At 45.6% G+C, this 24929-nt stretch overlaps 1 protein-coding gene across 1 annotated transcript in view; it reads left to right on the top strand.

Moving 5' to 3' along the window:
* Positions 1 to 15665, top strand: part of LOC135882628 (cystathionine beta-synthase-like) — a 43330-nt gene extending 27665 nt beyond the window's left edge. Inside the window, exons 6-15 of the mRNA XM_065409603.1 lie at positions 825 to 894; positions 2247 to 2338; positions 2889 to 3014; positions 4557 to 4641; positions 6964 to 7069; positions 7798 to 7869; positions 9723 to 9857; positions 11019 to 11127; positions 11697 to 11781; positions 15505 to 15665. Of these exons, the coding sequence (XP_065265675.1) occupies positions 825 to 894; positions 2247 to 2338; positions 2889 to 3014; positions 4557 to 4641; positions 6964 to 7069; positions 7798 to 7869; positions 9723 to 9857; positions 11019 to 11127; positions 11697 to 11781; positions 15505 to 15665 (1041 nt within the window). The remainder of the gene's footprint in view (positions 1 to 824; positions 895 to 2246; positions 2339 to 2888; positions 3015 to 4556; positions 4642 to 6963; positions 7070 to 7797; positions 7870 to 9722; positions 9858 to 11018; positions 11128 to 11696; positions 11782 to 15504) is intronic.
* Positions 15666 to 24929: the final 9264 nt, after the last annotated feature.

The following is a 24929-nucleotide window of genomic DNA, read 5'->3' as shown; positions in this document are numbered from 1 at the left end:
GAATTGGCACCACTGAACTAGAAACACCCATGCCAGCAGCCCTGCACCAACTGCAGGGCTCAGAGTTCTGGGAGCTCCTTCTTTCCCCTCACCCCCTAGCCCTGCAGGCTGGGAGGTAGCTAGGAGTGCTTGTCCTCTGGAAGCACAAGACGGGGTGGCCAGCAGCATACTCTGTCCCAGAAGGAATATGTCTGAGCAGGGCACAGTGGTCGTGCCCCTTCACCCCCATGAACACCTGACAGTGGCAAGGGATTAGCACAGAGGGGAGGCACAAACAACATCTGTTCGATAGTGTCACAGCACTCCTATGAGCATAATTTCCCCTTCATGCCCGCTTCTGGTCTCTGCCGGTGTGTTACCTCCAGAATTCCCTTGCTTAGACACTACACCCCCCTCCCATACCCTTATGCAGCTCCCCCTCTTGCCAGTCTTCATCAGGCTCTGTCTGTTTTGTTTTCAGTCATGAAGGGATGTGCCATCCGACAGCATCGCCAGCACCAGGTTTTCTATCAGCCTGTGTCTTCCATGGGGGGCATTGGGTTGGGTTTAGGGCCATAGCTGGGGACAACATTCCCGTCCTTCTGTTTAGCTCCTCACTGGAAAACATACCACACACTGCAGTACCTCCCTAAAGCCCAAGACACCAAGTTACAAGGCTACTAGGACTCTCTCCCTGGGCCTGCTTGGACTGTGGTGCAGTGTTGCGCAGGACAAGGAGGGGGCTTTTTATGCCTTGAATAAAACACCTCCGTAGCTGTTCTTAGTTCAGTGTCTGACCCACCCTGTTAACCGTAACATACACTGTTCTCTGTTGTAATAAACAGTACCGAAATCCCGGCAACCCGATGGCTCATTATGACACCACCGCTGAGGAGATCCTGGAGCAGTGCGAAGGTACTGTTTGTTCTATCTCGGCCATGAATTGCACATGCCATATCCTTCTGAGGGAGGGTTCTGTTACTTTATGGACTTATTTATTTAAATGTATAGAAAAGCTAAAAAGGGACTTGGTAAGTTACAGGCACCCTTGACATAACTTTAAATAAAGCCTGAGTGCAGCAATTTGAGATGACCTACCTCCCCCTTGAACAATTTCACACCCTTGTAATTACAATTCCCCTCCATTTTCAAAAGCCTGGGAAAAGAGATGAGCCTTGCAACACAGCTGGGCTCATTTGGATCCTGGGAGGAAGCGAATTGCAAAGTAGTGGGTCCCTCATGGAGAATGGCTAACCAGCAGTCTCCTCTCTCTTGTACCTGATGGGGCTTCAGCTCAGCTGCCTCTGCCGCTCTCAACTGTGACAGGACGGCCTGGGGAATGTGTGGACATGACAAAGTGCTGAATGACACAGTGGAGGTGGCCGTCTCTCTGCAGTTGTGGCATCACTGTAATGGGTTAGATAAGAGGATTAAATGGCTCAAGAGGCCTCCCTGGGACTATCCATATGAGTAATCGGCACACGGTAGCTGATCCTGCAAAGTCATTAGTAAATTAAAATGGATCAAAACTTTGCGAGTGCTGCAGAGACTAATCCAGCTTCATTTGGTGGCTGGAATAGGCAATAAAAGAATTTCAGTCCTTGTCTAGATGGGCAAAAATGGAACCCATCCCCAGTGGTAGAAAGAGTGAAAGGTGTAGTGAAAACAGGGCTCGGTTTTCACTTTAACAAGGTGCTTTATCAAGGTTAGTTGACAATGGTGGCAAGAAAGCCTGAGCCCTACCTATACTATAACGTGTACCATCGCTAGCCCTGGCAACAGCCAGTAACAAATTATGTCTCATTTTTGCCAGTGTAGTTACAGCCTAAAACTCTCAGGGCCTGAGTCTACTCTCACTTCCACCACTTTTACACCAGTGTAAATACAATGACTTCAGTGGAGCTGTTCCTGGCTTATACTGATGTCAGAGCAGAATCAGGCTCTCTCTTAGCTGGATGCTAAGACCAGCCAAACCAATGCGTGCTATTGCTAATGTGTCTGCAGCATTTCAACACAATGTAGTCCAAAAGGATCGAGTTACCAAGCTAGCAATCTATCAAAGTACAATGGAGTGAAGCTTATTGGCACATCACAGCACTACAATGCTTCTGCTCACTGGCATGAATTCTGTCCAGTTTTTGACATGCACACGTTCTCTGTGCACAAGAACATGTGTAAAATACCTACTGATGTGACATGCCAGAATAAACCAATTGTGGAGAACATTTCCATCCTCTCTAAATGCTTCTCACCTCCTTTAACTGCAGGCAAGGTCCACATGGTCGTGGGTGGAGCTGGGACAGGAGGTACCATCACTGGCATTGGCAGAAAGCTGAAGGAGAAGTGCCCGGAATGCAAAGTAGGTAGAAAGACTGACCTGCGCATTGAGCATTAGTGGCTACCTGGTGTTTTTCTGCCCTTTTCTTTGACTAGAGAAATGCCCTTGATGTCACCTCTGGGGCGATGCCATTGACTGACTGCTCGCTCACCTGCAGCTGGGGTGAGCCTGATTATTAGAGTGTCTGTTTTCCACTTTTTCTGAATCAGGAAGTGTATGGATACAGCTCACTTTTGATAGTAACAATTTTCAGTTTCTCTCAACGTGAGCTGGATTCAGACTAGTGACTTAGAGGTAAAAGGCTCCACAGCCCCATCACTAATCCTTGAGACTTTCAGTTCCCCATGCTTCTAAGATTAAATTGTAAAGCTGATGAGAAGGAAAACTTCTGGGCAAAAGGGTCCTGTCTGTCCACGCCAATGGACAGGAATATTCATGCATACCTTGGGAAGAAAAATGTTTTGCAGCCAAATATGGTTATATGAACACTGGTAATTTTTTCATTGGAGATGTTTCTGCTTCATTTTCCCTAGGTTCTTAGTGTGGCTAACAAGTGATTCTTCCCTTTCAGATTGTTGGTGTAGATCCTGAAGGTTCCATTGTCGCTCTGCCCAGTGAGCTGAACACGGCAGAGGACGCAACCATGGAAGTAGAGGGGATTGGACATGACTTTATCCCAACTGTCCTTGACAGATCAGTATGTAGCATTGTGACAAGCAATGGGGAAGCGGGGAGGGAGGAGTGGTTAGGGCCCAGCCATGAAGTTTGGCTCTCGGACCAAACTGTCCCCACGTTCAGAAGTGTTCAGATCCAGCGTCCAGTTCTGGCCCATCACTAATTGTTGAAAGTTAGCTGAAGTAGTTACCAATGCAAAAGAAGCTATCGCTGGTGGCTTAGAACCTGCCAAACCCATGGCACCATTCTCCATATGTCTGACCTAAATGAGCTGCAGGGAGAAGCCAAATTTAAGAGACAACCAGAAATATGCTGCAACACTGCACTCCATTGTTCTATCTTTCTTTACAAACTTTCAGGCAATTCTTATGGCCTTGTTAATAATGGGTCCCAGTGCTTTTCATTATTATCGTTATTTACTATTTGAATTCTAATAGAGCCTGAAGGCCCTGACCAGGGATAGGATCCGATAGTGCTAGATGCTGTGTACACAGAGGTTATTTCTAGACATACCACACCCTAGCTTTAGTGTAGCTAGCTCAGATGCTGGTAGAAATAAAGCTGCAGCAGCGTGGGCCGCGGTACAGGCTGTCTGCTGGAGTAATTACCAAGGGTTCTGGGCGTGCTCGGACAGCCAATGCTGAAGCTCACGCTGTTGCAGCTTCCCTGCTACTGGTGCCTGAGTTAGCTAGATTAAAGTTATCGTGGGTATGTCTTCACAAGCTGCACTCACACCTGTGAGTGCAGTGTAGACACACCTATGGAAGAGTCAGAGACCTTGCCCTGAAGAGCTTACAATCTAAAAGACACAGCAGGCAAACAGAGAGACAGTTATAAACAAACAAAAATTGCCAGAAGTGCAACGCAACGTCGTCTCACTTTCTCCTTCACACAGCAACTCCCTTGCCCACCAGTCTGACCCATACCCAGTTGCCAGTCAGAGTTCTTCACAGCCCTAGCTTAGCCTGAATGGCCTCCTTCCCCACTCCCCGCCTCCGCAGGAAAACACTCAGCCTGGTTCTCGGAGTCGCACACAAAACCAGAACCTCAGGTGTGAGCCCCTTCACGTTTTAGATCTGGTTGAATAACAGCGCTTGAATTTGAACCCATCCCTAGGGTTTTGGCCTGAAATCTCTGCCAAAGCATTTTGCAAGCCATCAGCACTACTGAATCTCTCCCTGAACCTTAACCCTGGTTCAGCAAAACCCTGAACCCTAGCTTAACCCTGACCCCGACGGGGATCTGACCACCACTTCCTCAGCCCACCACTACTCAAAACACATTAGACCCTAACAGTTTTACTTCTGCAGCGTTGGCAGGAGCATATGAGGAATTAATTAATTAATTAAAATTCACTCCAGTGGAAGCTGAGGATGAAGCCTACACGTGCTTTGCCATATGTGTTCATTTTCAAGTGCAGCGGAAAGTGATTTGATGCTGATGGAAGTGCAGGTGCTCAGCTCTTCTGAAAACCCGGCCTCCTGTACAGAGCAGAATGCGCCAGAGGGGTGGAGCCCAAAATAACATGTCTAGGACCCTAAAATCTTTCTCTCCTTCCTTTCAGGTGGTGGATCTGTGGTGCAAGTCCAATGACGCAGACTCCTTTCTCATGGCTCGCAGGCTGATTAGAGAGGAAGGATTATTGTGTGGTAAATTACTGAAGAATGTTATATCTGTTCATAAACATTTTCCATTTTAATTCCATCTTTTAATCATTTTAGACTAGAAAGCTCTTCAGGGCAGGCGGTGTCTGTGTTTTTGTGTCTTATACAGTTCCGAGCACATTTTCTATGCTATACTGATGGGACCAGATCCTGAGTTGGTGTGAATTGATTTCATGGAGCTACAATGATTTATAGCAGCCCTGGATCTGACTCATGCTAAATAATTGTAATCTCATCTCATGTTCACACTTTTGCATAAGGAGGTAGAACTTCTGGGGCTACCTTTTTTGGGTGCAGTGTCACATGAGCTGAGTGGAAAGATTAGTGGGATTCAGAGCAGGACAAACGGACAAAAACTGCAGCTCCACTAAGTCAGCCATAGGAGGTTATATTTGCTGTCTTTGAGCTGTTGCCATATGATACTGGAAGGTGCAAGGATTGAAGCAGGACGTTTTGAGATGTCCTGTTAAAGTAAGGTGTTCTTACAGCTCCCAGTCCCTGGTGCAAGGAGAAATACTTTGTAAGAGAAACCAAACAGCTTTTCAAAATGAGCAGTTGTCCTTGTGCAAATGCTGTTTACAGATGGACGTCAGTGCCACTCCATAAGGTATCAGTGCAACTCAGCTGGCTGCACTCTCAGCCCTGGGCCAGAGGCTCATGGGTTCAAATCCAATACCAGCCAGTACATGGGCTCATGCTGACAGCTAAAGAAGTAGTGAGAAACCACAACTTCCATTGAAGTCAAGGGAGCTGCAGGTGCTCAGCACCATTGAAAAATCAGGCCTCTTTTATTTAGATGCCTACATTTGGATTTAGGTGCCTAATTTTAGGCACCTAAGTCTGAAAATGTTACCTTGGTATATATGTAACACAAGTATATAAGAAGCACATTTTTAAAGGTATTTTGGCTCCTGATTCCCATTGATACCAGTGGGTGTTAGGCACATAAGTACATTTACAAATTGACCTTAAATGTCTTCCAGCACTCAAGGTTATCTCCAGAGATATGTTTCCACATTTCAAAGGACAGCATCTGCAAGTCTAAAGAAAATTGCCATATAAATGATAAAATAACAATCTATGACTAAACTTAACTCCTAATGTCTGAGATTTCATGTGATAGACAACAAAATAAGCACTTTTTCTACATTTGCTAGAGTACTGCTAGTTTACAAAACTGACTTACTTGCGTCTGATGAAGTGGGCATTCACCCACGAAAGCTTATGCTCCAATACTTCTGTTAGTCTTAAAGGTGCCACAGGACCCTCTGTTGCTGAATTACTACAACTCACTCACTTACAAAATGTCACTTGCACTCAGAAGTGTTACATTCATACTGTAATTCCTTTTGCGGTCAATGGTGTCACACCAAGACCAAATTTGGTTCAGAAATCCAAAGTGCACATGGACTGAGGACTATTATGACTCTTAGTCTTTTCTAAGCTGAAATATTAGCAGGTGAGAAGCCAATTTTACCTGTGAGAAGCCAAGGACCTTTTTTTGAGTTACACACAGGAAAACGAAAACACGCAGATGCGTGCGCACACACACACACACATTCACGGCCCCAAACACCATCATTGGCTGGTATCCCATGTATAATTGCAATTTTAATTTTCCTTCTTTTCGACCATTTATTTAAAGTGCACTAAGCACTTGTAAAATGTGTTAGCTCAACAGCTCTGGAGAGTGAAATGTTCTCTGTACCAACAAAACAAGGACAGCTTGGGCAAGTTGCTCCCAGCCCCCCTGCCCCTCACCTGAAAGGGCCATCTCAAAGGCTGGAAGGGAATTTGGTCTCTCTGGCTAGACCCTCAAAGATATGAAATCAATGTAAGTTAGATGCCTACATACCTTTGAGGAACTGGGGCCGTGCTCTTTCAATCCTTGTCCTCCCTGCAGACACTGCTCCCAGAGTGATGATGGGGCCATTTGTGATGGGGCCACAAACTGGACTAGAATCACCACTCCCATAATCCATTCAACAGCCCTCGCCTGCACATTCTCCTTTGGTCACTACCTGGTCTCTGTTGGAGCTAGGGGCTTACAAGAGTATAGGCCCGATTCTCCTCTCCCGTACACCAGTGTAACTGCACCGGCTTTATTGGAGTTATGCCTGATACACACTGGTGCCGGTGAGAGGAGAATCATGCCCTAAAGGTTCAGTGTCCCATTACCGAACCCTGACCCAACTGTCCCCTGCCTGTCACTGCAGGGGCATTACCCTAGGCCACTCTGTGATGATATGTTATTGTCTCATGTACTGTTAGCTCTTGTGTGTGTCTATTTTCTTGTTCATTCGTCAGGTGGCAGCTCCGGCAGTGCAATGTCCATTGCTGTGAAGGCTGCCAGGACTCTGACGGAGGGTCAGCGCTGTGTTGTCATCTTGCCCGACTCCGTCAGGAACTACATGTAAGACTCCTCTTCTGTAGTGCTTCCAACCTGCTGCTTTCACCGAGGTGACAGCGCTGCAGGGTTCAGCCATAGCAATGGAAATAACATTCACGGACCAAATGAGTAATGTGGCCATACAAAAGCTTTGCTGTCACATGGCCTGTTATTGTCTGTGGCAGAGGGGAAATTACCTCAGTCAGTCAGTAGAGGAGGAAACACTATGGACCCACTTCACTACTCTGTTTTGCCAGTGTAACACCACTGAAAGCAGGCACATGTAAATCAATGGAGTTACACCAGCATAAAACTGGAGTGGTGAATGAGACCATAAATAAGGAGTCAATTTATCTTCCTCACGGGGGGGCCTTTGCAGTCCTCATATGGACATTAATGTAAGAGTGCAAAACATTATAGTGTAATGGTAAGAGCAAAGGGCTGGGAGTCAGAACGCTTGGATTTTATTTCACTCGTCACTGACATACTCTATTATGCTCCAGGAAAAATCACCTAGGCTGAAATTTTCAAACTTGGGTGCTTAAACTTAGGCACCTAAATAACTGGTGTAATTTCACCTGCTCCTCCCATTCACCTCAAAAGGGGCCAACATCAGCTGATTGCTCAAAGTATGGGAGCCATGGTGAAACATTAAGGGCTAATGCATTTAAATCCCTCCTCCTCCCCCCCCCTCCAATTTTTTGCTGGGTACATTACAAACTTCTTCCTTGTTCTTTGCTGATGATTTCTAGGTCCAAGTTCTTGAATGATAGGTGGATGGGCAAGAATGGATTTCTAAAAAACGTCCAGGAACACAAGCCTTGGTAAGGTTCTGCTTCCTTCTACATTAACTGCCCTCATTGCTAGGGAAATAATCACTCTGCATTTGGAAATGATCATCTATTTTTAATTTTCTTTGAATAATTCAGTCCCTTTGAAAAGTTAATCTAGGCCAGGGGTTCTCAAACTTCATTGCACCGTGACCCCCTTCTGACAACAAAAATTGCTACATGACCCCAGGAGGGGGGACTGAAGCCTGAGCCCGTCCTGCCACCCTGGTGGGGGGGAGATGGAGGCAAAGCCAAAGCCCCACTGCCCCACTGCCCCAGGGATGGAGGGAAGCCCAAGCCCAAGGGGCTTCAGCCCCAGGCAGGGGGCCCGTAATCTGAGCCCCTCTGCCCAAGGCTGAAGCCCTAAGGCTTTGGCCCCAGACAGTGACTCTCTTTCAAATGTTGGTTTCCCTGTTCATTGGTCTAGTCCATAAAGGAGGAGTTTATTTTCTGCAGAAATTAATTCTTTCATACAGACCAGGCTCTTGTGTCTGTCTACAGTGAAGAACAATTTGGAATGAATTTCTAGGTCAGTGTCAAATGTCCTCCCCAGCAAGGCTGCTCTCAGCAGATCTGTGGTGACAATTGTCATAGACAATAGAGATGAAGGGCCCTTTTAAATATCTCCGTTTTCTATTCAGGCAGGAAACATAAAGTTTCCGTTTTAGATTAATGGATTCTAAGGGCACAAGGCATCATTGTCATAATCTAGTCTGACCTCCTGCATAACCCAGGCCATAGAATTTGGCCAAGTGATTCTTGCAGTGGAGGGAATTTAGTCTTCTCTACTCCATAAGTGAACACTTTTGAGCCCAATGACTCATGGGGGTACTACAGCATAGTTTTTAGAAAGACAGTTAATCTCAGTTTAAAGACTCCGAGTGATGATGAATTTACCACATCCTTTGGGATGTTGCTCCAAAGGTTAATTAACCTCATTGTTAAAAAGAGTTGTATCTTATTTCCAGTCATGGGTGGTGGGTATCATAGCCTGGGGGAGGCTGAGCCTCCCCAAACAACCAAGCATGGCCCCACCCATGCTCCGCCCCCAGTCCGCCTCCTGCTTCTGGGCTCTGCGGCTCTTCCCCTGTGCCAGGGCCCAGGCTCGGGCTGGGCCTGCACTGCCCTCCCTCCTGGGGCGATGGGAACTGCAGGGTGGCCCTCCAGGGCTGAGGGCACTAGCCTGAGGCAGGGGCCGGTGGCTGCAGTGGGGGGGCTCTGGGTTCCAGGGGTCATGGAAGGGGTGGGGCCTAGGGTGGAAGGGGCGGGGCTGGGGGCTAGCCTCCCTAAACCAGCGGTTCACGCGCCGCCCATGTTTCCAATTTGAGTTTTTCTAATTTTGGCTTACAGCTATCAGATCTTGCTTTGCCTTTGTCTGCTAGATTGAAGGGCCCTTTAATGTCAGATGACTTCTGACTTGCAGATTTCCTTCCATTCAGAGAGAACAGGAATATCCAAACCTTCTTCCAGAAGCCATACCTGCTGCGTTGTAGGACTCTCTTTTTGTGCTGGGGCTACGTGCTCCAGGCCTTAAGAAACCAGGGTACAAATGAAAGAAGTGAAGTCAAGTGAGAATACTCCCCTTCTTACAGTTAAGCACTTGCTTAAGGGCTTTGGTGGATCAGGGACAGCATGCTCAGCACTGCAGGCTCAAGCCCTGAGTCAGGAGTGACACTTGCCTGAGTACACATCTGAGCTCAAGTGTGGTGACCTCAGTCTAAATCTGCCTATACTGTAGTTTGTATCTGAGAGAGCGCTGTCTAAACAAGACAAGGAGCAGCTCCGACTCAGCCCCACACATGCCTCACGCTTGTGAATAACAATAAACTGCTGTCATTTTCCTATAGGTGGTGGAATGTCAAGGTGCAAAAGCTGAATCTCTCGGCCCCTCTGCTTCTTGTCCCAGAAGTCAACTGTCAAAAGGCAATCGAAATCCTCAAGGAGAAGGGCTATGCCCAGGCGCCAGTGGTTGCTGAATCTGGGTATCTCTTTTACTGGTTGGGTGGATGATTATGTGAATGAATAACAGCAATGAGGAAACCAATGATAAAATACTTTATAGTTGTACAATAAACCTGATTCATTTAGTCCCTTCAATACACTTTTTAATGTACCATTTAAAAACCTGTACGGTAAAGTGAAAAATAATGACACGGGCCTAATCCTGAGAGATGCTGAGCCCCACTGAGTGGCATGGGAGTTGCACATGCTCAGCACCTCTTAGGATCAGCTACCTATATTGTTTCAAATCCTCATTTTTGCTATAGTCAGTAATAACAGATGTGGCCCATCAAGGAAACATTACATAAATTAGCAAAGAGAAGAACTGGCCAGATCCAACACCCACTGACGTCAATGCGTGTTGGACCAGGCTCCTAATCAATAAGTGTACAGTAAAGGTAAGGCATAGATATGAAACACACTGGTAAATGACAGCAAATGCCCATTAGCTGACTTTTCTTCAAATGTTAAATCCCGAGCTGCAAATTTCAGACAATAATTGCTGTTAAAAACACTTTATTAGGGAGAGGATCCTCCTCTTGAGGATGCATGTTTTAATGAAACAGCTACAATAGCAGCTGGGGGTATACAATGGAGTCCCTCACTGGCTGAACAAGTTGAGCTTTTCCTACAGCACAGTGTGTCTCAGCTAATAATGATCTGGCCCCAGGCTCTGGTTTGGAGATGGAACGTTCCCAATCTGAAATTGTATCCCCATCTCCCCATATTAGCATCTAAATGTTGTGCTGTTATTATTTCCTTGCTATGTACTTTGCTTGGCTGCTTCCTCCCATACCAGATGGTACACAAGTCAGAAATATGTTCTGCTGTGGTGGAAACTGATTCTAGTACAGGAGGATAGGCTCACCCCATAGCCCAGGAAGGGAGGAAAAAAGAGATGACCCAACAGTGAGCTGATTTTCTCAGCTTTGTTTTTACTGTGACACTCCAACAAATGACAGTCCGGAAGACATGCACCCACTAAAAGATGCTCGGATGAACTAAGGGCCACCTCCTTCTCCCATTGAAGGCAGGAAATTTTGTCATTAACTTCAAAGGGAGCAGGATTGGTCCCTAAAAACTGTTTAGCCATTTGACCACCTCAAGCCTGACCCTTTGCAAATCTCGCTGTTCTCTTACAGTCACATTCTGGGAATGGTGACTCCCAGTAACATCCTCTCCTCCGTGCTGGCTGGAAATGCTCAGTTCTCGGACCCAGTCATCAAGGTCATCAATGACCAGTTTTCAAAGGTATTACAGTTATTATTGACTTGTTTCAAATAGAGCCCAGAGGCGAGCTAGGCACCTCCTAACACAGAAAGAAGGCATTATCCCCACTCCAAGGACTGATCCTATATATAGTCTGTGTTTCTGAAGCATTCCACTGTACGGCTTGTCTAATTACAAGTTAGATTATGCCAGGCTTTCTGCAGATGTGCAAAGGAGGGAGAGCAAAAGGGGTATTCCCCAATTTCTCTGCTCCCATGCAAGGTCTGGGGATGACTACTGTCACTGGGCCAGATCCTCAGGTGGTATAGACTGATGTAGCTCCAGTGGGGTTAATGGAGCTACTCCAAACTATACCTGGTGAGGACTTGGTCCTTTGTGCTTGTTTTTGTGTTTCTCCTGCACTCCCCAAAGCTCCAGGAAGTGCTGCATCTGCATCAGCACACCTGTGCCTTCTGATATTCCCTTCCTCCACCTCTATACTGCCCCCAGCACAGGACTGTGCTTTAAAAGTAAGAATTGGGTCCCTAATGCTGTCACAAAGTGAAGTGTTTAAATGCCCTTTTTCTTTTTTTTTGGTCCCCTCTCTTTAGATTAGCCTGGATGACAACCTTGGAAACCTCTCTAATATCCTGGAGAATGATCATTTTGCTATAGTTGTCCATGATCAGATGCAATGTAAGTATCTTTTAATGAGGAAAAGGAAAGAACCTCTTTAAAAGCCAAACTCTGACTTCTGCACCAACCAGATTATGTGGGCTTTGCACAGGCGTTCCCTGGGGGAATGGAATCCTCACAACAGGGCAGAGCAGCTGGGCAGTAGCACCTGCAACCCTATGCTCCTCCTGCATGAGGGATTTTTCCCCATCACTCAGCAGAGTCATGGATCCACCGGCCATTCACCCCTCTCCAAAGCCCCATGCATGGTAGCATGAAGAGAGGCAGGGGGAGCCTGAAATACTAAGGTTCTTATTCTGATTATTTAACTTGCTCTACAGCTGGACACAAACAGATTTATTTTAGTGATGCCCTCATGGCTATTGTAAAGTGTCATTTCTTGGCCAGATGATCAAAAGAGGAAGCCTGATCTGTGGTAAAAAGGCACCAGACTGAGACTCAGGAAGTCAGAGTTCAAGTCCCATCTCTGCTGCGGACTGTGTGCGTGACCACGGGCAAGTCACGCAGTCTCTGTGCCTCAGTTTCCCATCTCTAAACCAGGGATAACAGTACTGCCTTTTTCTCACCTGTTGTCTGTTGGCATTGTAGGCTCTTCAGGGGAGTGTCTGTTCTTTACTATGTTCATGTACAGCACCCAACCTAACAGTGTCCTGATCCCAGCTGGAGCCTTTGGCCAGGATTGTAGTAACACAGCCGCCATGGCTGAGTCCCCCCATCTCTGTGCAGCAGCAGCTGCAGAGAGGAGTTTGTGTGGTAATGCTGTTGAGAGCAGTGTTAATACCCCAGTGGATTCCTAAGAGGAGACGCGTACGACTGAGAACGGAGGAGCTGCCAGAGAAGAGGCGCTTGCTAAGGGGACCGCGCTCCCCACTTCCCTGCCCCTGGGCTTGAACCCAAGAGCTCCCGTACGTTTGTGCAGATGGAAGGGAGAGTGCTCTCTCTTGTCACTTGCTCTTTAAGATAGCAGGGGTTGGGTGGGGCAGCTTGCTTAGCTGTGAGAAGGAGGGAATCCTTCGTGGGACTTCAGAGTGAGCCGTTTGGCCAACGAAAGAATGACACTGATGGGCTCCACAGTGGGTATGTCTACACAGCAAAGAAAACCCTGTGGCTGGCCCATGCTGCTCGACTCAGGCTCACGGAGCTAGGGCTGCGGGGCTGTTTCATTGCTGTGTAGACATCCGGACTCGGGCTGTGCCCTGAGCTCTGGGAGCGCCCACCTCACAGGGCCCTAGAGCCCAGGCTCCAGCGCGAGCCCAGGCGTCTACACAGCAGTGAAACACCCCGCAGCCTGAGACCCCTGAGTCTGAGTCGGCTGGCACAGGCCAGCTGCGGGTGTCTAGTTGCTGTGTAGACATACTCAGAGAGTCCCATTCACTTCTCCTCAGCTGAGACCTGGACTCAGAAGGGTGGGGTGAAGTTAGGTGATTAAGGTGGGGAAAAGTTTGTTTTGTTATTCTTTAGGCGTATTGCAATTGCTTGCCAGGGGCTCCAATCAGACTTGCCAGCCTCTCTAAGCCCTCTTAGCCATATTGGCCACTAGGGGGCTCATTGCTCTTCTGCCCTCCCTCACGCCCCCCAAGCACATGGCGTGCTTTGCCCGACTCTGCTGTGTGTTCACACTCAGGCAGCACTTTGGTTTTCTGTGCCCCGTCTGCTCACTACCATCTCCTGGTCACTCTGCTCACCAGGAACTGAGCCAGCCCGTGCGTGCCAGGCAGCACTCCATGGCTCTGCCCAGAATCATGGTACCAAGCGTGCTCAGGTCTGGGCTGGATTTTCCCATTTGGAGATGAGACCCGACGGGCAGTTCCTCCTGGTGGAGTTGCAGTGGAACCTGGCTCTCTCCTCCACCCTGAGTAGCGTTCTCCAGGGCAGTCTGGCTCCAATCAGTCTAGAGCCCCATTGGGCTGGGTGCTGTACAGATATAAAGTAAATGACAATGCCTGCCCTGGAGAGCCTCTGTAAATGATAGAGTCGAGTTCTCAGGCTATGTACACACTACAGCTTAGGTCGGTATAAGTTATGTCACTCGGGTGTGAATACCCCCTGAGCGAGGTAAGTTACACCAACTTAAGTGTCAGTGTGGACAGCGCTATGCAGGTGGGAGAGCATCTCCTGCCGACATAGCTGCCACCACTCATGGGAGCTGGAGTAATGAAGCCGACAGGCACGCTCTTTTGCGTCCGCTTAGAGCAGCTACATTAGAGAGCTTACGGCAGCGCAGCTGCATCATCTGTAGTGTAGCCAGAGCCTCAGCAAACTGTTTTCACAAAGGGGATAATTTCTTAGGCTTTGCTCACACTTAAAAAGTTTTGCCACTTTACCGATGCTGCCATAGAGCAGTGAAACCTTCCTAGTGTAGACGCAGTTATACTGGGCTAAAAGTGCTGAGACTGGCGTAGCTTCTTCTGGCTCAGGGAAATGAAATAACATAAACCAGTATATAGTCCCTTATGCTAGTATAACTGCATCCACACAAGGGTTTTTAGAGATCTACCTATGTTGGCAAAAATAACACCCCTTACCACATAGTTATGTGGTAAAAATTTGTAAGTGTAGATGATGCCTTCTCTTATGGGAGGTGCTTTGTTTAAGATTTCACTGCTACAACAAAGCAGTCAAGATAACTGCACTCTGGATAACATTAGAACTTCAGGGTGTAATTAGGCTGATTTTATGGTTGAACAATGTTAAATGTACAGCCCGCTCATGCACATGAGCTAGTGAAATAGCATGCCATGTTGGTTTGTTCGCCTGCAAGGGGCTGCAGTTTGAGGCTCAGGCCAGCATGCTGAACTCAGACCCTGCAAATCCATATGCATCTCCCAACACAAGAAAATCAAGCAATGGCTCTGTGAATCCCTCTGTGATTATACTTCCTCTGTGGGAAGGGGAGGCTGGCCATCAATCTCAGCTGTGGAGGGTTGAAAAAAACAGGTATTTTTCTGTAAAATATTAAGACCAAAACAATTTGATTTTAAAATGTTTGTGGAAGATTTGGGGGGAGGGGGTTCATAAAAATTTTTTTTTTAATTTTTGTTTAATTTTTTTTGTCGAAAAATCGAAAATGTCTTCTAAACCAAATTTTTTATTAAACATTTTGATTTTGACAAAAAAATTTCACTGAAAAAAATGGTGGTGGTAGAAAAACTCAGCCAGCTAAACTCACCTCACTTTTTGAACACTTTTAGTAGTCAACAGGTGCTATTTTAGTCTGACCACAGTTCACCCCATTTTATTACTTTCCTCCCATCCCTCCCCACATATACTTCATTCTTTGATTTAGACACCCTCACCTGCTTTTTATTTGTTTGCTTTTAAGAGGACATGTGTTTTAAAAAGTTACACTTTATATTGTTTGGTAGTGGTGTGGTACAGCACTATGTCAGCTGCAATGGGGGCCAAGGGTTGTTTATAAATACAGTTATCTCTGCTGCTGTTAAAGATTATCATTGATTTGGGATGGGGAGTCATTGGAACAAAAGTCTCATAAGGTCAAGTGACAAATTAGACTCCTTGTAGTGGTAAAGAATTCACTGTTGCGCAATACATCCCTGATGTGACCCGATTGACTGCTGTGGGGTTGCGCCTGGAATCCTTTTTAGTAGAATCATAGCAGGGATGATGCTGGCCTGTTTGAGGTCTTATCTTTATAAAAATCACAGCCATTTCTGGACTGCTTTTTCAGATAACTCAGTAATGTACTTTGCTATGTGCTTACAGACATTGGAGATGGCAGTTATGCCAAGAAGCAGATGGTGTTTGGAGTGGTGACGGCCCTGAATCTCCTGAACTTCATTACCCGAAAGGACAAGAGCCAGCAACAAAAAGTTGCTTCACCAAGAGGCTCTATTGCCTCAGATGAATCTGAAATAAGCCACTGAAGATTTTTCAAAATGATGAGGCTAAGATTTTAATTAACTAATCCTTGGTCCCATACATTTGACCGCATCTGAAATGACATCAAAGGAATCTGTGGATCAGGATGATCTGACTAAAGAACAAAGTTTAATTAAAATAAGGAGTGTGACAAAGTTCCTTCTCTATCTTGGTGGGTCCTGCGCTTATTGGCGGATTTTCTTGCCTCAGAGATTCACCATGTGGGTTGGGGAACAGCCCAGAGACCTTCCCCTCTGGTAGAACCCCACAGTCCAGGTCAATTGGGAGGTTTGGGGGGAACCTGGTCCCGCCCTCTACTCCGGGTTCCAGCCCAGGGCCCTGTGGACTGCAGCTGTCTAGAGTGCCTCCTGGAACAGCTGCACAACAGCTACAATTCCCTGGGCTACTTCCCCATGGCCTCCTCCCAATACCTTCTTTATCCTCACCACAGGACCTTCTTCTTGGTGTCTGTTAATGCTTATACTCCTCAGTCCTCCAGCAGCACACCCTCTGACTCTCAGCTCCTTACACCCACACCACAAGCTGAAGTGAGCTCCTTTTTAAACCCAGGTGCCCTGATTAGCCTGCCTTAATTGATTCTAGCAGCTTCTTGATTGGCTGCAGGTGTTCTAATCAGCCTGTCTGCCTTAATTATTTCCAGAAAGTTCCTGATTGTTCTGGAACCTTCCCTGTTACCTTACCCAGGGAAAAGAGACCTACTTAATCTGGGGCTAATATATCTGCCTTCTATCACTCTCCTGTGGCCATCTGGCCTGACCCTGTCACAGGAGTTATACTGAGATAACATTATAACACAACATTGGGGGGATGGTGAGGGGGTTAATATATGGGTCTTATTGCACAGATTTTGTAAGACTTGTCTCTTGCTGTTTCATGGTTAATTAACGCCTTCTAAGTGTTAATTAACACCTTCTCCCACTTCAAGAGATACATGATTATGGCTGGGGCTGGAGCCATGATGGGAGAAGCTCCAGCCCTCTCCCAAATTTCATCCCTGGCTGGGGGAAACCCCGGCTGATTGGCTGCCTTCCCCACTCACCACCCTTCTGGGGAAGAGCAGCCAATCAGAGCCACTGCAGGCAGAGTTTCTCTCCTCCTTCCCTCAGGGGCAGACCCTGTTCTTACAGGAGGGGAGAAGGGAGCATGTAGGACCCAGCAGGTTAGGGCAGCTCTGCTTCCTTTCACTCCAGTGAACAATGGGATGGCTCCTCTGCTCCTCCCCCATTTGCCCTCCATCCCTGCCACACCTGGACTGGGAAGGAGAAGAGGGGACCCTGAAGTAGCCCCCACACCAGGGCCTAGGAGAGAGGGGTGAAGACTCTCAGGTGCTATAGGAAGAGCACAGGTGAGGCTGGTGGGGCTGAATTGATGTGGGGAATGAGGGAATGGGCAGAACCAATGCAGGAGCTCCCAGGGGGACAGGATTGGTATGGGAGTTGAAGGGCAGGATTATTTCCTGAACAGGGGTTGTGCAGATGGGGAGGGGAGAGCTCCTGCAGCAAAGGCCAAAATCCCCTTACCCAGGACCTTTGGGAGAGTGGCCAGCACTAATTGTCACCTAGACACACTGGGGATGGGCAGGGGGAGCTCCAAACTCAAAAGACAGCCCAAAAACACAATGTAATCTTTTATTTTTAAAAAAATCATGATTTGGGGGCCAATTAATTATTTTTGGGGTCTCATGTGATTTTTGAAGCTTTGGAGTCCATTCCAGGAGCTGTTAGCAGAGCTCAGAAGAGCCACTTGTTAGAGCTGAAAAAACACAGAAGGAATTAAGTGCACAGCAAGAGAAGAGTAAAGAAATGAAATCACTTTTGCAGCCCAGTTTAGAGGAATAGGCACAATTGCTTCAGGCATGTGCTGTGGACAGATTGAGAGAGGAGCAACTACTTTCAGTTTTAGCTTTTCCTAAGCGACAAGTCTGTGTTTTTAAACTAATCTAGTATGTACAAGGTTTTTGATAAATGATGAAGTATTTATGGTTAGGAATGGTGTCTGCTGCTTTTTGTTTGCTGAGTTATACACAATACATCAAATCTTTGCAAGTATTTGGGTGTTTGTTCACATCCGGTTTATGGCCAAAAAAGCAGACCACCCCAAGAAGCTGTCCTCTTAATATTTCCCACTAGAGCTAGAACTGGAAATCTCAGGAGATCCTTTGCAGACTCAGGAAGTTCAGACAGTTTGGGATGGCCTCCACACCAAACCCAAAAACCATGGTGGGGGAGGGCGGGAGCGGAGAGGAGGGGGAATAACAAAACGTGATAAAGTCTCTCTTCCAAAACCAGAGAGGGCATCCTGAAGAACAATGTTTGTTATCTGGATGGAGACTTAGGGCTTGTCTTCATATACAGTGCTACAGCGGTGTAGTTAATCCACCTCCCCGAGAGGCAGTAGCCATATTGATGGGAGAAGCTCTCCCATCGACACAGCGCTGTCTACACAGGGGGTTACGACAGTATAACGATGTCACTCAGGCGTGTGGATTTGTCACGCCCCAAGCGACATAGTTATGCCACTACAGGTCTGTAGTGTTGCCCTGGCTTTAGGGCTTGTCTATGCTTATAGCACTGCATCACTGCAGCACTTAGTGAAGATGCTACTTATGCTGACAGGAGAGCTTCTCCCATTGGCATAGTTAATGAAGCTCCCTGAGAGGCATTAGCTATGGTGACGGGAGAAGCTCTCTGTCGCCATAGCGCTGTCTACACTGGGAGTTAGGCTGGTATAACTACATCACTCAGGGTTGCAGATTTTCCACACCCGTGAGTGACGTAGTTATGCTGACATAAATTGATAGCGTAGACCAAGCCTGGGGGTCAGATCCTACCCTTACTGAACTGAAGGAACCTCACCTTTGATTTCAGAGAAAACAGAATCAGGCTCTTGCTGGTGGATTTTTTTTTCTCAAATTCATCCAGAGAATGGTTTCATAAATTGAGAGGGGAAAAATCACCAAATGAATCACAAGAACTTTTCAGTAGGAAGGAGTGCGGCTGGCTGTATGCATGTGTGTGTGAGAGAGAGATTTCCATTTGCTGTTTGTCCAGCAGCACACAAGGTTCTGATAGCTGCAAGAAATTGTCTTTGTTATATATATGAAGAAAAATCATTGTACTTTATATGACTGCGTACTCAAATAAAAACAAATACAATATTTAAAACAGAAATATAGTTAATTATTTATTTGAGAGGGTTTTGCCCCTTTAGGACAAGATCTGAAACAGAGCTCAGAGGCCTGAGTCACTTGTGGTCATTAAAGAATCCATGGAATGTTTTGCAGGAGTAAAGGGGGGATTGTTAACTCAGTGTGTTGGCCATATTCCAATGTGTGTAATTAAATTTCTCCCTGCAGCGTACAGTAGTCTTTCTGTTCTGTCCTAAACTGCTGTAGTGTTGCTGTGCACTATTTGACATATGTCACATTCCACCATAGAAGAAGCTGCATTCCAGCAGAGGGGGTAATGATACCTGTAGCTTAACCATGTTTCTGCAGTGACTTAAGCATGAACTTTAAGCGTGGGATCAATAGTTAGTTAAGATTATTATTTTTATTATTTGTATTACCATACATAGTTTGTAAAATATTTTGGGATCCTTCTGAGTAGGATCTGAGAAAGATTCTTTATAAAAGTCATTCTCATTCATGCCTAACTCAAGGCCAAGTGTGTGCTGCCTGAAGCAAACTACCTACAATCAGTAGCAAGGCACCTTGGTTTCTGAGTAGCTGGTTTCATTTATTTACAAAAGGAATATTCTCTCAAATGATTCAGAGCCATGAGATTGTTAACCTGTGAAAGCTGGCATCTTTATTATCATTACCCTTGTCCTCCATGCCCTCTTCCCTCCTGTCTGTTACAACCATATTTTGTTTGGCTTTCGACTGTAAAACCCTAAGGGCAGGAGCCATGACCTTGATCATACAATCATGAATAATCAGAATTGCAATACATTTTCTAAGGCAGACTACAAATTCTGGGGTAGACACAGGTAAGTTTAAAATAAAGGATTGTATGAAATATGAAAATGAACAAATACACCCCGAACTAAATTCCTCGTGCTATTTGTTTTTATATTACATTTATTTTACGCTGTGCATTTTCACTTTGGTACAGATTTTTGTAGTGACCAAGCAAAACTGTTTTGTAGATGTTATGAGTGTGGAAGAAGGTGGCTTAAATCAGACAGCCGGGTGGGGATTTTATTTGCTGGGACAGTATGTGAGGAATTTGAGATTGTGTGATAGAACCATAATGACAATACTTAGCTCTTATACAGTACGGCTTATCTGTAGCTCTCAAAGGGCTTTACAAAGGAGATGAAATATCATTGTCTCTCAAATGCAAAAAGACTGCAGGATTAAACAAACACGGGGTAGAGCAAACAAAAAACAGCAATTAGCTATTTCAGCCTTTGCCTCAGCTACCCTTCCCCATGCACTTGGGGCCAATATACTGCAATTATGTAGCTAAACAACAAAACCTGTGATCTAACAGGTCTTTCTATCTATTTTCTCTCCCCCTCTGACTGACAGCTTTTTTTTTTTTTTTTTTTTTTGGTATTAGAGTAAAGTCTCTCCCTCTCCCACTGTTTATAGCCACAAGTGCTTTGTATAATCCTTGTTTGCAGTGGTGTTGTAGCTTTGTTGATTCCCAGGATATTAGAGAGACAAGGTGGGTGAGGTAACATCTTTTATTGGACCAAGTTCCGCTGCTGAAAGCGATGAGCTTTCCAGCTACACAGAGCTCTTCTTCTGTCTAGCCGGTCAGTTTGTCTCTCCCACCAACAGAAGTTGGTCCAATAAAAGACCACCTTGTCTGTTTTGTATAATCCTCCTCACTCTGCCACCCTTCTCCTGGGCAGCGTTCCTTTACCTTCCAATCTTTTGAGAAGATGAAGCATGTTGCATGCGGTGGAGCATGGGAGGGGTTTGCAGGTGAGCTGGAATGGGGGTGGGTCTGAGTGGTTACTGGATGATTTCAGGAGTGTGTGGCAGCTGGGGGATGGGACTGGCGCTCAAGTCAGGAGGGCTACGAACAAGTGTGACAGCTGAAAGAGGATTTTGTTAGTAATGTTGCCTAGCACGCGCTGCCTGTGCTAACACAACTAAGGTGCCACTTGGAAGCAGTTAGCCACTCAGGGGTGAGTTATCACAGCAATTGCTCCTATTTGTGTGTGACTTTTGCCTTTTTTTCCTTTGGCCAAGGCAGGAATTTTAAAGATTTTAACCTTTGAACTAGAGCTTAGGTGGGAGCATATTTATAATGCCACAGGGATGGCGTCAGACAGGAACAATGTGAAGTGGAATTTTAAGCTTAAGGGGTGGGTGGGGAGATGAGGTGTATTTTTCTTTTCTTTCTTCCCCTATTAGAAAGGCTAAATTTGGAGACAATGTCAGGCTTGTGGCTAAAAACTAACCAGGACATTTATTTTCACAATGACTGGGAGAGCCCAATCTTGCAAACAAACACTTCAGCATTTGTGTCACTTCGCTAGGAGGAGTCGCAGTGAAGTTATAGGAAGAACATGTATAACTGTTTGCAACATCAGGCCCAAAATTCACTCCTTCAATGGGCCCATTCCTCCAAATACCCCTGCTTGCAAATGCCATCTGGGGCGTGGCTGGCATGACTCAAACCACCTGCATTTACCATGAGGATCACATGCTTCCTTGCTCATTTAGGCCAAGTGTTGGGTGTTATCTAACTTGTGAAGTGCAAAGTGCTTCTCAGGTTTAAGGGGTGCACCTGAGAAAGTAAGACAGGAGACAGACGCTTAGCTGGGCTACCCCCAGAAACTGGCACTGTAGCTGTGGAAGTTGAGGCTGGAAGAGTTGTGGCACTGATGAATTAGAAAAGAATGGGCAAAGCTTGTCCCAGCTAATAGACTCCACAGAAACAATAGACATTTGTCAGGAGCCCACCGAAAGTGGTTGGCTGAACAGAAATCCGACAGGGAGGGGGACACTTCAAGAAGATTAGGATGGGAATAAAATTGATAGGGAGTGGGGGGGGACCTTGATCTGGGGGTGGGGGCAAATGGGGGTCACACATAATCCCTGGCAGGAAAGAGATTGGGAGTGAATGAGGAGCATGGAGGGAAAGGAAGCAAACATATCCCCTGCCATGGGGACCAAAAGGCAGGGAATCTGGTAGAGGAGCATGTGGAGTGTTCACAGCCTCTAGAATGGGGAGAAAGAATATGGCAGCCTGACAGAGGTGGGTGTGGGGGAGTTGCAGGGACTCACAGTTAGAGGAGGATGGGAGGGTGGCGCACAGGGAGCCCCTGGAATGGGCAATGCGCTCGGCCTACAGAAGCTACCAGCTGTGTGACCCCTGAGTTCGTTATTCCCCAGTGTTGGATGCAGTTCAGTAGTGTTGTACATTCATAGCTTTTGAATCATTTCTGTATGCTTGTGGATGGAAAACCATATACAAATATACACTATATTTACTGTGCTTAGCAGGCTATCAGTCTAATGGTCTTTTCAGTACTCTCAGTCAAAGTTTAAAGCGGGGTGGGGAAGGGTAGGATTGCACCACAATCTGGAATAGACTTCACAAATATACAGATCACCAAGAGAGATATAGACTAAACTGAAGCCATTAGCAAGATAAAAATCTTTTTGACCACTCCCAGCCACGCATTTTGTGTTGCAAAGGCTTTCCCTCCGTTTGTACTGCATCAAGGCTAGAGAGCCATTGCATATAAATAGATGACCTTGCAGCTGAACTGGTATGGTTATGCTGGGAGAAAAATCAAAAGGCTGATCACCATTGCTGGGCCAAACCATCTGTCACATTTGGCATCAAGACTATCCAGGTAATTAAAACTGTTTTATATTTTAGAGCACAGTCACATATTTGATTTAAAAAAGGATCCCTTCTACTATTCTGAAATATAAATTACAAGCAGTTAATTCAATTAGAGAGGCCATTTTCCAGGAGTGTGTGGTAGCTGGGGAATGGGTCTGGAGATCAGGTCAGGAGACATGGGGTATCTTAAATAAAACTGGACTGATCTGAGCAGAAAATTCATCCCTATGTAACTATTAACTAACAAATTTCTTTAATGTTGTATCTTTAGGGAAAATTGGTCTTGTCAACCAAACCCGATTTTATTTTTTGAAGATTACAAGTGTGGTTGACAAAGGAGACTGCATTGATGTAATATACTTAGATTTTTTTGATTTAGTACTGCACAGCATTCTGATTAAAAGCTTAGCACTAGACAATAGTAATAAAGCACACGTTAAAAGGATTAAGAACAGGCTAGCTGACAATCTCAAAAAGTAGTTTTCAATGGGAAATCAGCATCTAATGGAAGTGTTTCTAAGGAGCGGTTCTAAGTCTGGTGCCATTTTTATCAGTGATCTGGAAGCAAATGTAAAATCTCTGCAGAGAAAATTTGTGGATGAATCAAAGATTGGCTGACTGGTAAATAATGATGAGGCCAAGGAAGCAATATTGTCACTGGTAAGCATTCAAAAATTGGAAGATTGGCTTAAAAATCATGAGAATTTTTAAAAAGAATCCCCTTTGAGTTCTTGTTATTTGCCTTTTGGTTTCAGAGCCTTTAAAGGTTTTTCAAGCTTCTCTCTGCAACCATGAAGCCTAGAGAATTTAATTTAACAAAAATAAACTGAGATTCTTGTGCATTCACATAACTCCAGGAGCTGGGGCTTTAAGAAACGCACCAAATATCACAAGACTCTTGCTAGATCAGGAGAGTGGTTGGCAACACTTGGTAAGCTGGGCCCATTCAAACAAAATGCCTTTAATACAGCCAAATGCAGGCCATACCTACAGAATGGGGGACTGTATCCTGGCAAGCAGTGACTCTGAAAAGGATTTAGTGTCAGAAAGACAACAACAGAACATGAACACCCAGTGCGATGCTATGGCTAAAAGGGGTAATGCAATCTTTGGATGTACAAACACAGGCGGAGTGGGTAAGAGCAGAGAGGTGATTTGACCTCTGTATATGGCCTTGGCTACTAGAATATTGTGTATAGTTCTGGTGTCCATATTTTAAAAAGGATGATGAAAACTTGGAGAGGAGAAGAGCCACAAAATTATTTGAGAGCTGGAAAACATGCCTTACAGCAGGAGACTTAGAGCTCAGTATGTTTAGTTTATCATAAAGAAGATCAGGAGATGACTTGATTACAGCATATAAGTACTTTCACAGAGAGAAAATATTAGGTACTACAGGGCTCTTTAATTGACGATAAAGGCAGAACAAGAACCAATGGCTGGAAGCTGAAGCCAGACCAAAAAATTTTGCCTTTCTAATCGGAATAACAGTGACGGTCATCAACCATTGAAACAAACAGAGCTGGCGTTAGGCATAAGCAGACTAAGCAATATCTTATGGGCCCGAAAGCTCAAGAGGGCCCCCTATTTGCTTTTTGTTGCCTGCTTTAGTATTAGGGAGAGGAGAGGGGAGGATATTCCTGTTTATGGACCCCAATGGGCTAGCACCGGCTCTGGGAACAAACTTCAAATCAAGACTGGATGCCTTTCATGAAGATCTGCTTTAACCAAAACACAAGTGATTGGGCTCAATACAGGGGTAACTAGATGAAATTCTATGGCCTGTACCATACACAGGGTCAGAGTAGGTGATCTAATGATCCCTCCTGGCCTGAAAAAATCTCCAAATCTTGTAACATGACACTTTATTGAAGCAGGCGATGGCATGCAAATTAAAAATGACCAAACCAGCTTTTATAGACTTAAAAGTTTAATATTTAGATGTTCTCATCCTTAAAGCACTTTGTGAATTACATCACTCCTCTGAAGTAGGAAAGTAAATTTTATCTCCATTTTTATAAATGGGGAAACTGAGGCAGAGGGATTAAGTAATTTGCCCAAGGTTAAAGAGTGTAAGTGGCAAAGCCAGCATTAGTTCTCATGGTCCCTGGCTCCCAGTACAATGATCAGTCCATTACAACAGACTAACTTTGAGTCCACTTGAGGAGAAACCCAGAACTGGAACGCTGGCATTGCCGGGTAAGTAAAGGAAGAACTAATTTAAGCTCTCTGGGGCAGGGGTTTTTGTTTTGTTCTGTGTTTTGTACAGCAGCTAGCATGGTTGGCCGGGGGGCACGAGGTGCTATCGCTACACAGATTATAATTATAATAGTATAGCTGACCAGTGAGTAACTATTTCACGGGAACGTGACCATTTGATTTCAGTAGCACCGTGTCACACAGAACGCTTACATTTACAAGTGTATAATTGAC

The sequence above is a fragment of the Emys orbicularis genome, chromosome 1, assembly GCF_028017835.1.
Source record: "Emys orbicularis isolate rEmyOrb1 chromosome 1, rEmyOrb1.hap1, whole genome shotgun sequence".
Taxonomy (NCBI): Eukaryota; Metazoa; Chordata; order Testudines; family Emydidae; genus Emys; species Emys orbicularis.
This window is presented reverse-complemented; position numbering and strand designations above follow the sequence as displayed.